At 36.5% G+C, this 15,103-nt stretch overlaps 1 protein-coding gene across 1 annotated transcript in view; it reads left to right on the top strand.

The window, feature by feature from the left end:
• Positions 1 to 15,103, top strand: part of DPH6 (diphthamine biosynthesis 6) — a 214,549-nt gene that overhangs the window by 158,228 nt on the left and 41,218 nt on the right. Inside the window, exon 14 of the mRNA XM_075151761.1 lies at positions 12,134 to 12,539. Coding sequence (XP_075007862.1) covers positions 12,134 to 12,539 — 406 coding nt within the window. The remainder of the gene's footprint in view (positions 1 to 12,133; positions 12,540 to 15,103) is intronic.

Genomic DNA, 15,103 nt, shown 5'->3' with positions numbered 1-15,103 from the left:
CACCCAGCAAATAGGCTGCGGTTGGGCGAGAAGCTGGGAGGGGAGACACCTGAGACAGCTGACCCGAATGGACCAAAGAGGTCCATTATATATACCATATAAATTCATGCTTGACAATAAAAACTGGAGCAGGGGTGAGTTTTTTCAAAAGTAGCCATTGCTCAGAGACTGGCTGGGCATCAGTCTGCTAGTGGGAGGTGGTAAGTGATTCCCTTTATTTTTTTCTCTTTCCTTCAGTTATTAAACTGTCTTTATCTCCACCCGTGATTTTTTCTCGCTTTTGCCCTCCTGAGTCTCCCCCCCATTCTGCTGCAGGGGGGATCTTACCTGCCGGCCGGGGGCAACCCACCACAGTGGGCTGTAAGAAACTGCCTGAATTGCATCACCTGAGTTTGACTGCTGTAACATTGAACTGAGGCAAAACTTGTCCTGCAAAATCAAAGTTCCAAACTGTATGTAGGACATTATTGACTAATATAAATGGCTTGACTTAAAATAAAGGGCATGTGCAGTCCTAATAGTCCTGTTATATTCCATTTAACTGACCTTGCTTTGCAGTCATACCATATTAAAAAATGAAAGTAACTGACTACACTGCTGAAAACAAACATTTGCCCCAAAAATACTCATATACATAAGATGAAGGAATGTAAATGTTTGTATTTTCCTCTAAAAGTCTTTGTTTACTAAAAAGTGCCAAATTCAAAATAATTTTCAATTCTATATATCATATTACTAATAAAGGTGGCTGTCTCAATGAGGGAGAGCCTGGCAATTAATAGACGTTTAATAGTGCCACCAGAATTTTCAAACTGTTTTTCTTCTGCCTCCAGCAGCATCACAATTTTCTTCACTGCATACTGCAAAATTTAATTACAGGTTTAACAAAACTAGCTAATGGTGCTGTATGTGTACAGGTGAACAGCTGATCATAGTTAGAATGTGTGAGGTAAAAGCTGACATTTGGTTTGACAATTAGTTTCAGAGCTCAAGGTCAAAGTTCAAAAGGAAAGTAGACTTTCAAAGAAAACATCTTTGCAATCAGTATCTGAAATTTAAATTCTAAATCATAAAATCAGTTATCCTTAATGCCCACAAAGTAGATTTTGACCATTAACTTTTCTCATTTTCTGTCCCATTTGGGTACACACTCTAAAATGATTTTCAAGTGGAATCTTTCCATCTTGAACATCCTTAATTCAGTTCAACTCTTTCCTAAGTGCTTATTTTTGACACTACACATGAAGAATAAAACCCTCAGAGTGACAGTCTGTGATCATGTTTCATGTGGCAGACTTCATTTGCTTTCAGTTTATATTGCTATCAATTTATGACTTTGTTCCTTAAATAGTTATCTTTTTTCCACATTGTAACTGATATATTGAATGATGTATATTTGAGAGGTATTTCAAGGAATCTTAACTTCAATCATTAACTTGTTATCTCTTGGCTCAGGAACCTTTAGTTTGTTGAGAGAAAGTTAATATTTTTAAAGCAAATAAAACAGCTTTTCAATATGTAATTATTTTCTTGTCAATTTTACATTTTCATGCCCTTTTGAGCATCTAGCATGCAGTGCTTGAATTTACATTTAGCTCTGCAGGAACTGCTTTAAATATTATTATTACGAAGGAAGAAATCAAAAATCAAAGTGAATTTTTAGTACAATAGCAAGGTATAGGAAGGTGCAATTGCAGTAACAGCAGCCTGCATTATTGCATAGAACTAACTCACAGCTTGACAGAAAGTCCCTGCTGGGGAGGAAATGTAGGGGAACTGGCAGAATTTTGCTACATCTGCTCCCTACTGCTAATAAGCTTTAACCTGTTTCATTTTTATTATGCTTACAAAAGACATTTTGCTTCCGAAATTATATCTGTAACTATGAGAACACATAAAAGGGAGCACGACAGGTAGGGCTGTTTAAAAATGTAAAGGTATCAGCAAGGGATATTAAAGGCCATAATGAATAAGATGGTTGCGTTCTCAGTGTGGGATTTTAGAGTTACACACTGCAGTGCTGGTGGAAAGACTGAGTATAAGTAGTGGGTAAAACAGATTTCATAGCTTGAGTAGCTTGTATAGCCAGAAGGCACCATTAGATCGTTTAGTCTGACCTGTATATCACAGACCATTACATTTCACCCAGAAATTCCTATTTTGAACCCTGTGAGTATACTTAGACTAAAATACATCAAACCTTAAGAGTTTAAAATACTTTATGCCACAGGATGAGAACCAAGAGGCTGAGCTTCCCGTGCAAGAGGAAGGCTGTTTATCAGGTTGGTAAGCACACATGGTAGCGTGACTACTGCAGAATAAGCCGAACAACCAAAGGCTTGTATGCACTTAACAAAAGTGAAAATCCCTTCGACTTGGGGAAAAAAATACAGGTATTCATATTGTATCAGAGCTCTTGCTTACTGAAATGTTCTGCTGAAGCCATAAACAGTTCCTTCGGGGGGAGGGGAACAAAACAAAAAAAACACAAAAAACCCCCACAAAACCCAAAACCACCACCCCCAAAAATAACCTCAAACCAACCAGAATAAACAAAAGTTAGACTTAATCTGTCTCATTGTGTATCAGTGGGAGTAATTAAGGGCCCAGTAAGAGGGGAAAATCTTCTCCTTCAAGCAATCATATCAATTTTTAAAGCTAATATTCATTGTCTAATTCTGAATTTCAGGTATTATGCCCCTTTGACAGCCATGCTGGCAGTCCTTGCTTCTCCTGTGCTTCTCAGATTCTCAGTCCAGACACATTCATTGCATCCTTTGAACCTCTGAATAATCAGTGCTATAAACCATCTAAAAGTGTGGGGAAAATGGTATTGTATATTTTCCATTTGATATTCTCAGATCCCATTGCTGATTATCCAACATTTTAAAATATTTCTTTTGCTCTGATGGTGGCATAATTGTCATATACAATTATGAAATGTATTTTGAAGAGAAATTGAAACGGATAAAATTCAGTGGGTAGCTGAAAACTCTGAGTCCATAGGGCTATTGAGACTGTGCTTTTAGATAATAGGATAGAACAAGATTGTGAAACTTATCTGATAAATCAAGGAAAAACGGGAGTCTCAGTCTTAAATAGGAGATTATTCTCCATTACTGTGCATGCAGAGGTCTGTGTCTTTCTTTCAGCCAACCAGTTTGCATTTTCTGTATTTCTTTCTAACAAGTAATTATTTGAGCTTACTTTTCAAGAAAACTTCCAGGTTGGTAAGCCCAGAAAGGAGAGGTGTTAGCCTAGTTATTACAGACTTTGTATACAGTCTTCACTGTTTCAGTTGTTTATTTGTTCTAGAGACTCATTCAGAGCTGACTATGTCTTCATGGAAATGGAATGCTGATTGCTCTTATTTTGATCATGTCACAGAGCTGCTCAGTTTCTGAAATGAAAAGATGAAAAAACAGAGATCCAACAATAGAAAAGAGAAGCAAAATTAACAAGCAAATGATGTCCTTATGTACTAAATATAATCAAAAGAGAGCTTGTAAGGTTAGGTCTTTAATTTCAGCTGAGCCCTTTTGTCTATCACACAGAAGTGACGGAAATTTATAGCACTTCTTGGCCTCTGTTGACAATAATGGTAAAAGAATAGCAAGTTGCTAAATTATTCTGTTTGAGTGATATAAGCTATAGATCATATGTCGTTATTGATCTGATTTCTTATAAACTCTTTCTATTTTCATAAGTTTCCATATTTGCTTATCTTTTTTATATAATGCTTACATATACTTACATAGTACTATTCAGAGACCATTCATCGTGAAAGTTTTGATTCTGCAAAGACTTAAACATATCCTTTATGCACCAAAAAGCTGCCTCAACTTATAAAATCAAATTTACGCTAGATTTATTGTGGGATTTGGGCCCTAAGAGTGATGTCAGTTAATTTTTGTGGTAGTTTTTTCTGACATACTTGGTTGACTGCCATAAAATTTTAGCCCATCACCTTGACAAATCCTAATAATAACCAGCAATATATTGTATAGATTTCAGACTTCCTATACTCTCACTAATATAACTTGAGGTACGCTCATTTTACTCACCTGCAAATGCCTCTCTGGGAAAAGTGAAGCTGTTGTGCTTGGCATGTTAATGACCATTTCATATCTAATAATTATTTTTGCATCACCACCATACCTGCATGCAGAATTTTTCACAATTATTACAAAGAAAACTTAATTTGGGTTTTTTTCCTAAATGCCAGCATGTGGAGATATAATCATTATATTGAGAGATGACATTAATTTGAAATCCATTCGAATTTAAAAAATTGATGAAAAGTACCCTCAGAAATAGTACTGCCTCTAAATTTCTATACCCATATTTGTTCCGCTGTATCTACTTTCCCTTTTTCGTGTTTCTGTTTTTTAAAGATAGATAAAGACTGCACAAAAAAGAAATTATTCTGCAAAATATGCTATCAGATGCTGACACAAAAAATAACGAACGACCTTGTTTTCTCTAGATTTTCCCTGGTTCAGTAACACCAAGTAAGTACAGGCTCAGTTTTCCAGTTGACATTGTACAAAATAGTTTCTACATGACACCGTGGTAACTGAACTACCATCAACTTTGTCCAACACATTGTGGAGTAGAGAGGACTAAAATTTCTGAAGAACTTGTTTCTTTTTATATTAACAGTATTTATTCCATGAGAAATATTCAGGTTTATAAGACCTCATTTTTAGTTTGCTAGTCTTGTGTTAATGTATTTTGGCATGCAGCAAATAATCTGTTTTATTTCAGGAAAGAATACTAAATTACAGACTTTCTTATTTTTGTAAGCTTTGCAAAAAGAATATTCTTAACAATTTTATTGTTATAAAACACTGTGGTATTCATTCTTTGAATTCTGGCGTATTATACCAGGAATGCATGTGGCCTATTTATTAGACAAACTAGGATGTTGAAAAGGATTGCGTCTATCCTACTTTCTCCAGGAACTGACATTTTTATTCTTATGCAGTTTTCCTAGTGGAATCTTTACTTTTTAAAGTCATAAGCCTATTGTTGTGAGAGACTCTCTAGCAAAGCTTAAACTGGATCTCAGGAGTTTGATGCACTCTGTTTAATGCAGGCACTGTAAAAGAAATTTTAAATGTATTATTTAAAGGCACATTAATCTTGCCACTATAATGGTGTAATAATGCATACCATAGAAGGTTTTCATAAACTCAGCTTCTAAAAGTAACATCACAGTGTCTTTCTTTTTGTTCTCCAAGTCAATTCTTTGAGGAGATAGCAATTATGCTTTCATCTCTGTCTCTTATAGCCTGATTCCATATTCAGCTGTGAGGTAGGTAGACCTTAGTCATTACTCACACAACAAAAAGAATATTTCTCGTTTGGAAGAAATGGAGGATAGTCAAAATAAACAAATTTATATAATAAATGTTAATAGCTGAAATGTGTACCTTTTCCAGTTAAATTAAGTAAAATAGTTAAATGCTTATACAATGGATTGAGTATAGGTTTGTCCTATACTCATTATTCCTGTGCTTTCATTGGAATTTTAATAGGTCTGCCTTTGATTTTTTTTTTAGATAAAAAAATAAACTATTAGTTAGAGAAATTCTTTTTTAAGGTTAGCACTTTTAAAACCACACTGTCTGTAAGTTAGTTTACAACCCTTACAGCCCAGCATTTCTCATTTAACTATGCTCATTGCACTGGGTTATGGTTTGTTTTGTAGCGGTATTGTGAATGCATTAGGCATTCATTAGTGTAAGAGTATTCTGTAGCTCTCCTGAATATGCACAATGAAAATCAAGTGAATCTTTACGAAGAACTAAGGCATGCAAAATGCAAGGAGTTGGTAATACTATGAACCAATGTGATAACTTCTTCTATCTGAGCAAAGCTCAGGAAAGCATTATGCACACAGCAGTTCAGATAACCATTTTACTTTAATGTAGAGATACAGGTTAATTACAAGTTTAAAAACCAATTGACAACCTCTGTTGTTAACCTTCCTTCTTGTGATATGAAGGGGCTTGTATTTCTGCATTAAACATGTTCATAAAAGTGTTAGCTAAGGAATGTTTCTACCAAGCTACCTTTTCAGCTTCAGCCTATGCATGAATATAAAGTATAGGAAGAGTTCCCATTCTTGTTTCTCGTTATTAGATAACTTACTGAATTGGATGTCATTTGATAACTGTAGTACTGTGGCCTTCTATAAGTTTTCAGCCAAGCCCTTTGACGCCTTCTCTTTCCAGCCAATCATCTTTATACTTTTGCAGATTTGAGGTAAGCATCCATTGCACAACCTCGTTGGAGGGCTTAAAACACAGTGGACTGTCTGGGTGGCTCCAGTGTCATAGGGCTCAAGATCCCCATTCCTGTGGCAGGTGCCTAAAGCAGACAAACCTCCTGCTCGGCACTGTCTAGGACGGACTGTTGTGTTTTGGTTGTCTGTGCCGTCTCTATCAGTATAAGCAGGGACTGAAGCTATATGTGCCCCCTAAAAGTGGGATTCCAGCTGTCTCTGTGGTTCTGCTTTGGGAAAAAGGAGAAGAGGAAGCATTTTTTTTTTTCTCAGAAAGAGGCCAAGAGTAACCACATCAAACTCCCACTTCTTCCAGCCCAATATTCTCTGCTCAACCAGCCGAACAAGCACTTCAAAGCTGTTATCTGCATTCTTCAGCTTGACTCTGTGTTCACCATTCATCTATAAAAACAGTCTGGAATATCACAGGTGAACATAAAACTCCCTTAGAATTACAGAAATATTGGAAAGGAGTAGTTGTTGGAAGGGACTAGTTGTGAAAATTGAACCAGTCCAGTCTCAAGAAAGCCCAGTTGTTTTTCTTCACTAAACACACCACTGGTATCAGCATAAGCATACATTCTTATGTAAGAACATAAGAATAGCCATAATGGTGTAGGCTCTGCTTAGTATTCTGACTCCAAACAGTAGCCCTAAGCAGATGTGAATAGTAAAATCGGGAAAAGCATATATCCACTCTAATATTTCCCAACCTCAAACTATTTTAATTCATATTTAAATTATTTAAATTAATTTTAATAGTTATATAAATCATTAATTTTTATATAAATTATTAACTATTGTATAAATTAAGGATTAACTAAGAATTTTAATATGTCTCTCTTATAATCCTCACTGAATCTGTGTTCTGAGTACTTGTTCAGGCTCCCCTTGAATCCCTATAAAGTTCTTGCAACCACAGCATTCTCCATCAAGGAATTCCAGGTGTCACCCACCATCATTCTTTTTGAAACCATGCTCTTACTAATGTCATTTGATGATCTGTAGTTCTTGTACAGAAAGACAAGTGTGCAAAATCAATTCTTATCCCTATCCACCCTTCCTACGTCATGTATGATTTTGTAAACCTCTGTCATATTCTCTTTAAGAAGGCTGGAGAACATTTCCAGTCAGACCCTCCAGAGCTTTTGATCATCCTTGTTGTCCTCCTCTGAACACATTCTGGGTCTAATATGTCATTTTTCAGTTGAGAGATCCGGAGTTGTATATCTTACTCACGGTGCAGGTGAACTGTGAATTTCTACAGTGGCATAATGTTATCCACTTTGTTCTCTATTCCTTTCCTAAGAATTCATAATATTTTACTTGCTTTCTTGACTGCTGTCAACTGCTGTGATTCTTTATTAACCAGTCCATGAAGGCTTTCCAGGATGTTACTTAGCTTAGCATGGCACTCTTCTCGGTGTTTACAGTAATATGACATCGACCCACTTTGGTATTATAAAATGTCAGGTAAATAACAGAGTCACATTCTCAGTCCTCCTAAAATCTACTCCATACCTTCTGTTTTTTCCCTGAGTTATTGAAATGTGTATTGTATCACCAGAAGAATATCAGTATTTTCTTCACAGTGGGAAAAGTGCTTTGTTGCATTGTGGTTTTTTTCAAAGTGAAGTGTTAAAAAATGAGTGTGTTCATAGTCCTCTGGAGAGGGAATGATACAGATACAATGCATGTATTTAGAAAAATCTCCTTTTTGGCTTCCTTTTCCAAACTTTCTGGGACTCCATCTTTCCCACCTTTGATAAATTGAGTAGCATGATCCTGTTGGCAGAGGGGGGATATCATGTTCTGAGGACAGTTTAACATGAGATTCAGTAAGAGCTAAATCACTTGTCAGATCAACTCTTTGTCCAAAATTTTGGGATCTACCATTTCACAGCATGACAGAATCAGAATCCTGTCATAGTGTGGCCTCTGAGATGATCCAATTTGCATCCATTCCTGAAAGAAGATATCATTACAGTCATTTATTTTCAGAGGCTGTCTCCTGCATGGCGAAAGGATGTTACCTGGCTTCCTTCTCCAGCCCTCTTGAATCAGACCATGTAAAAGTGTAGCACAGAAGTAGCATCCGTCTCCGTATTATCTCAGCAGTCAGACAATGAACCTTTACAATCTGCTCATTTTCCCCTATGGCATCTGAACTTTTCCTGGTGCCAAGTTACCTTGCAGTATTTGTTCTTAGAAAGGATTAAATCCTGTGGAAAAGCTAACAACTGGAAATGGGGATTTTCAACAGGCAGACCTCTCCCATGAATTGAAAATCATTTGAATACTGATAGCTAGAAAATAAGTGTTTAAGGGCAAATACCTTTAGATGACAGCTACACCTACAGCCTAATGAAATTTGCAAAGATTTGTAAAATTCAGTTCAAACATACTTTAAGGAATCACTGCTTTCAACAGTGTTTGGCCTAACAGTGTTTTCTCATCTCTCAGTAATAAAAATTTTACAAAGGTTCCCAAGAATTATTTGTCACTTCTTTTTCAAGAATTACAAGCCAAACTGCTTCCTTTTCTACCTCAATTTTTTTTTTCCCCAGGACTGTGAAGATGTAGAAGGAGTAGGCCAATACCTGTGCTCTTTTATAGAACAGTCTACAACAGTATCCTTGGGCAAGAACCCTAAAAATATGTTTTTCTTCATAGGACCACAGCTGTCTGCCAAAAGTGCTGGATCTCATTGATGAGAGAGCAGAATCAATTGTAAAGAGCAACGTAGTCATAAAATAATTCCTCTTCATTTTCACTCTTAATACTTACTTATGAATAGAATTTCTTAGCAGACCTTATATATTCATCCTCATTTACTAGACAGGCTATCATAAAGATATTCAGCTGTTTAAGACAGTTGTAAATTTCTGAAAGGTAACTCATAAATGCAGCATCCATGTACAACACAAATGTCAGTGATTTCTTGAAAATAAGTCAGGAGAGGTCATTGTTAGAAGTATTTCTGTAAGATTCTGTAGCAGCTGATGAAAGATTATTAGTCCCCAGTAGCTCCATCACTTGTGCTTTGTCCATACTCTAAAGTTAAAGGTTATGAGTGCTATGGTACTGTACAGGTGCACCGTGAGTAGTCTTTCACTCAGAATGATTCTCATTTGTTAAATTTGGAAATGTACTTTCTCCTGGCCTTAATTTTCATGTAGTTCTTCGTATTCTAAATGGCAGCTGAAGGCAAGCAGAAATAGTGAGTAATTGATTTAACAACCTAAGACAAGTACAGGGAAGTAGAAAAGTTTGTCTTAGTGCGTGATGTGACCTGAGAGAGCTTCTTTAGATTTTTTTTCTAAACAGTACCTCAGCACCTTGGGCCAGCAAAGTGGCCTTTAAGCCTGAACGAGCATGACTTATTTTTTCTCTCCTCAGTGCCAAGCTCCAGTATTTCATCTTTTCAAACTGTTTTACAGCACTCAGGGCAGAATTATATTGACAAGGTTAAAATTCATCTCCTAGAGGAGAATACTGTGCTCCTTCTGTTAAGTGCTAATATAACATTTATGTGTTGGTACCTTAATAACAGCCCCGGCTAGCCTAATGAAAGTACTGAAAGCAAACAGTACTCAGTGAGATTTTATTATGACTGAAGTGACTGCAATTTGAGACAAATTATCCCTATTTTTGTTCCCATATCAAAAACAGAAATGCTAAAGCAATTGCTACATGTTTGGTATAGAATTAGACTCCACTATCGTTAATATAGAAGTAAGTGCATTTTTCATGTAAACAGCTCGCGAGGGTCAAGCATCAAAGATATTCTGTGCAAAATGCTTGTCAATAACTTTGTGAGTGAATTTTGAAATAAAGTGCCTGTAACCTGTCATTAGAGAGCGAGTGGATGAAAATTGAGCTTGTGAATTGAAGGTACTGTGAGTTATATGGCCTTATCAACTTCAGGCAAAATGACAGGTTTGCCTCGTTATTATTTTTCCTTTCAGAGGTCAGGCAATGGACAATATTACCAGTATATACTGCAGTGTAAGCGAATTGGTATATAAAAAAAGTTATTATCTGTGTACACAAAGAAGATGGTGTAAGTCACTAATATTAAAAATGCTTAATATATTGTCTCTCCATAAAATTGGAGGAAAAAAAAAAAATTTGCTGGCCAGAATAAGCATTTCAACTCTTCAACTATTTGAACAGTTGTTCAAAAAAAAGAAGCGCGTTCAGAGAGCTCAGAAGTTAATGTAAATTCACACTTTTTGAGAGTATGTATATTGTAAAACAGGGTTGCTTTCCATAAATAGACCTTGTGGTATACATAATAGGAGTATGAGTGTATGCATTTAAGTATAAGGTAACAGCAGACCTAAATGTGTGTACTGGTTTTGGCTGGGATGGAGTTAACTTTCTTCATAGCAACCTGTATGGTGCTATGGTTTGGATTTGTGACCAAAACAGCACTGATAACGCACCAGGGTTTTTAGCTATTGCTGAGCGGTGCTTACACAGCGTCAGGGCCTTCTCTGTTTGTCACACTGCCCTGCCAGCGAGTAGGGGGTGCACAAGAAGTTGGGAGGGGACACAGCTGGGACAGCTGACCCCAACTGACCAAAGGGATATTCCATTCCATATAACATTGTATTCAACCATAAAAACTAAGGGGAGAGGGGTCTTTGGGAGGATAGCCATTGCTCACAGTCTATCTGGGTATCAGTCTGCTGCTGGGGAGGTGTTGAGTAATAGCCTTTGCATCGCTTGTTTTGTTTTTCTCCTTTCTTCTTCCTTTTTTCTTCGCTTATTAAACCATCTTCACTTTGATCCACAAGTTTTCTCACCTGTGCCATTGGGGAGGGAAGGAGTAAGCACGCAGCTGTGTGGTCCTTAGCTGCTGGATGGAGTCAACCCACCACAATGTATTGTTCCTAGTTTAAAGCTCTAAGGTTGTTTTTGTTTGTATTCAGGATTGAATACATAGCAACAATACAGGGACAAGATAATTCTTTTATGAACTCATCTTAGGTTTGTTAAGATTCAAAGGTAATGCTATTTAACGCACATAGGTACAATTAATTTGGGTTGAAAAGGCTACAAATTCACAATTTCTTCCTCTGTCTCATGGAAGTGTGTTTCAGTATTTTGAAACATTATATTCACTTCCTATACCTGTTAACATGCTACAGTGCAATTCATGCTAAATTTTTTACAAAGAAGGAAGCAGAAAGCCTGTCCCACTTCTTTAATACCATCAGAAGAAAAGAAACTCAGTTACTGAGAGTTAGCTTACCAAGCTAGCTAATTAGATGTGCTGGTTGATGCGAAAACAATTTAAACATACTTTCTAAATGAGCTCTGCTATTAAGAAAACACATTTTATCTTCTAAGAGGGTTTGTTCAAGATCATTCTGCTTTCAGAACTATCTGAATTGTATCTTTGCTGTATCTGAACTGTATCTTTAGTACTCTAACTTTTAAAATAAATCTTACATGCTTTACTAACTTACTTCTGTTAGTTTCGGTAGTTCCTACCATTTCTATTCTTCAAAGACCATTGGTATGGACAAAAGTTACTGTATGCAAAAGGACTTTTTTTTTGATTGCAAAATGAGTGCAAAATACATTATGATCAGCATATTTTTAAATGGTACAGGCGTAGTAGCACTTTGAGATTGCAAGAGTGAGCAGATATTAACTGTCAGACAAATTCGTAATTGCTCAGGATGACTTTTTAATAAGAAGGAAAGTTTAGGGGGAAAACAGTCTCCATGAAATAACTACTGCACATACTTTTTTTGAATATATCAGCTGAATATAAGCAACTTTAATTTCTACCAGCTCTGTAATATGCACAATATTTTGTTTATCTTTTAGGTTGAAGATTCAGAGACATATAATGATGTAACTGCAGTGTGTGGGTTGCTTGCTGTGGTTGTAATACCTCACCTACCCAGAGATGCTGCCATTGAATGGCACGTTGTTGCAGTAGTTGACGATCCACTCCAAAGAAAACATTTTGCAATGAAGATGTTGTCAGAGGGCTTCCAAATTGAGTGTGAATCTGTGGAGTCTAGTTCTGCATCTTGTGCATCAATCTCTGTACGTCTGAGCTTGATTTCACCATCCGCTTCTCAGCTTGATTTGGATGGACCTCTTCATGACTTAGTTGCTATGTTTAGACAAGCTGTTGAGAAACTTTCAGAAGACTGCAGTGCAAGTCCGTTGTCTTTTAGAGCTTTCTTCAAGGGGGATGCCTTTGATGCTGAAACACTACAAACAGGTAAGACTTACGATGACAGAAACCAGGTATTAATACTAAGCATAAGGTAATTTTTGTTTACTTCTACATAAGATTTCATTGGAAGAAGACATTTTAGAAGTGCCTTTCAAGGACAGGTGGCCAAGAAGGTCAATAGCAAATAGCATCCTGACTTGTATCAGAAATAGTGTGGCCAGTAGGACTAGGAAAGTGATCGTGCCCCTGTACTCGGCACTGGTGAGGCCACGCCTCGAATTCTGTGTTCAGTTTTGAGCCCCTCACTACAAGACAGTCATTGAGGTGCTGGAGCGTGTCCAGAGAAGGGCAACAAAGCTGGTGAAGGGCCTGGAGCACAAGTCTTATGAGGAGTGGCTGAGGGAACTGGGGTTGTTTAGCCTGGAGAAAAGGAGGCTCAGGGGAGACCTTACCGCTCTCTACAACTACCTGAAAGGAGGTTGTAGCGTGGTGGGTGTTGGTCTCTTCTCCCAAGTAACAAGTGATAGGATGAGAGGAAATGGCCTCAAGTTGCGCCAGGGAAGGTTTAGCCTGGATATTAAGAAAAATTTCTTCACTGAAAGGGTTGTCAAGCCTTGGAAGAGGCTGCCCAGGGAAGTGGTTGAGTCACCATCCCTGGAGGAATTTAAAAGACGTGCAGACGTGGCGCTTAGGGACATGGTTTAGTGGTGGACTTGGCAGTGTCAGGTTTACGGTTGGACTCGATGATCTTAAAGGTCTTTTCCAACCTAAATGGTTCTATGATTCTATGATTAAGATACGTTCGTTCTTTTTCTGGTTACCACGCATGCTTCTCATATAGAAAGGCTCTATTCTTGGACGTTTTGAAGTCCAAACAGGATAAAGCCCTGGATTACTTGTTCTGATCTCACAGCTGACCTGACTTGGAGTAGGATCAGACGATCTCGCTCCAATCTGAGTTATTCTGTGATTCCATGAAAGAGAAGTTGCTGAGAGATCCAGCTACCTCAGGGTCGAACATAGGGAGAATGAATCTTTTGCGTAAGAGTCCTTGAACAGTTGTCCATTTTTGTCATGATCTAGAACTCTGTTCAAATAACCAAATTCTGTGTGCTAACAGGCACTCTTTTGAGAATAAATAATGAAATATTAATGTTTTAAAACAAGGAAATGGTGATGTATCCTCTAGATTAGAGGGTGACCGGTTTTGAACATGGGCTGATTTCTTATTTAAATAGAACTTGCTAACCAAGCAAATTTACTGTTTTTTCCCAATTTTTTTTTTTCAAAATCTCATTCCCTTACCAAGTAAAGAGAATACAGAACAATAAATATAATGTTGAAACTATAATTTATTTCTTATGTTGTACATCTGTATTTTGGGCTATGCTCAATTTGGGACAACTAACATTATGCAAGAGCACAAAAGCTTGTTTTATCTGTCAGGCCTACAAAACTACACCATACTTGTATTGAAATCAGTAGGAGTTTTTTTATCAATCTGAGAAGCAACAAAATCAGATTCTTCATCTATATTTATCTCAAACATACATGCACTTTAAAAATCCTTGCAGACCACAACTGATCCATATTAATTAGCTGACATAAATGTTAGCCCTCAAATATTCTACTGTCCTATTTTTTTTTTCTTAACCTGCAGCAGTTTTTGAAGAAAATTCAACTTGACATTGTTTAATAGATTTAAAGTACAGGAGTTGAAAGCTATAAAAATGTGGCATAGAATAAGCATATTTAATCCAGGAAGCAAGGAATGAACATATAGTCTGACAGAATGTTGTTGTTTTTACTACATCTTGTTTAAGAACTAAAAGGAAACCTGATAAAACATATTCCTGGCATGGGATTAACATTACCGTTTTGCCTGCTCTCTTTCTGATATTTCTCAGGCCATAGAATAATTACTTCCAAATAAATTTCCTTTGCTTTATTAAATATATTGCTCAATATAATGTATAAATTGTGCACATAAAAATTTGATTCAATTCCATTCATGTTGTACTACCAATGGCATAGACATAGAAAGATTTGTTGTGATTGTCATATATTCATTCTGGTTGTGTTCAGATCTCTGCACTGTCATAATAATTCTTGTCATTATAGCAATTTTATCATTATCCCCACTAGAAAGAAATACATTCTTTCAAATCTGTAGAATATATAGAATACATTAAATTTACAAGTAGCACTAATTCATTGATAAAGAATTTAAAAATAACTCTTTTCTACTTAGAAAAAATTTCCAGAAAGTTCATGTAATGGGAAGAAGAAATATGCTATATGTTTGAAAATCATTTCTCAAATTAAAGTAGTTGTTGCTGAAGTGTGTCTTACTGATAGTTTCAATCTGATATAAGACTATTATATATACACTGCTTCTGATTCAAAATCAGAAGACTAATTTTTAATATATTGTTAAGACACAGGGACATATTTAAGTGTTCTGCTAATATGTGTCCTTGGAACCTTGAAAGGCACGTAGTCTCTAGTGAAGCCTCCTCAGCTTTCCAAAGGATGCAGCATGTTACTGAACTATGTCCTTGACTGTATTTTGTACTATTATTATATATATTAATATAACACATATAATA

This window comes from Calonectris borealis, chromosome 5 (genome assembly GCF_964195595.1).
Source record: "Calonectris borealis chromosome 5, bCalBor7.hap1.2, whole genome shotgun sequence".
NCBI classification, from domain to species: Eukaryota; Metazoa; Chordata; class Aves; order Procellariiformes; family Procellariidae; genus Calonectris; species Calonectris borealis.
Note: the sequence above shows the minus strand (reverse complement) of the source record. Positions and strands in the feature narration are given on the sequence as shown.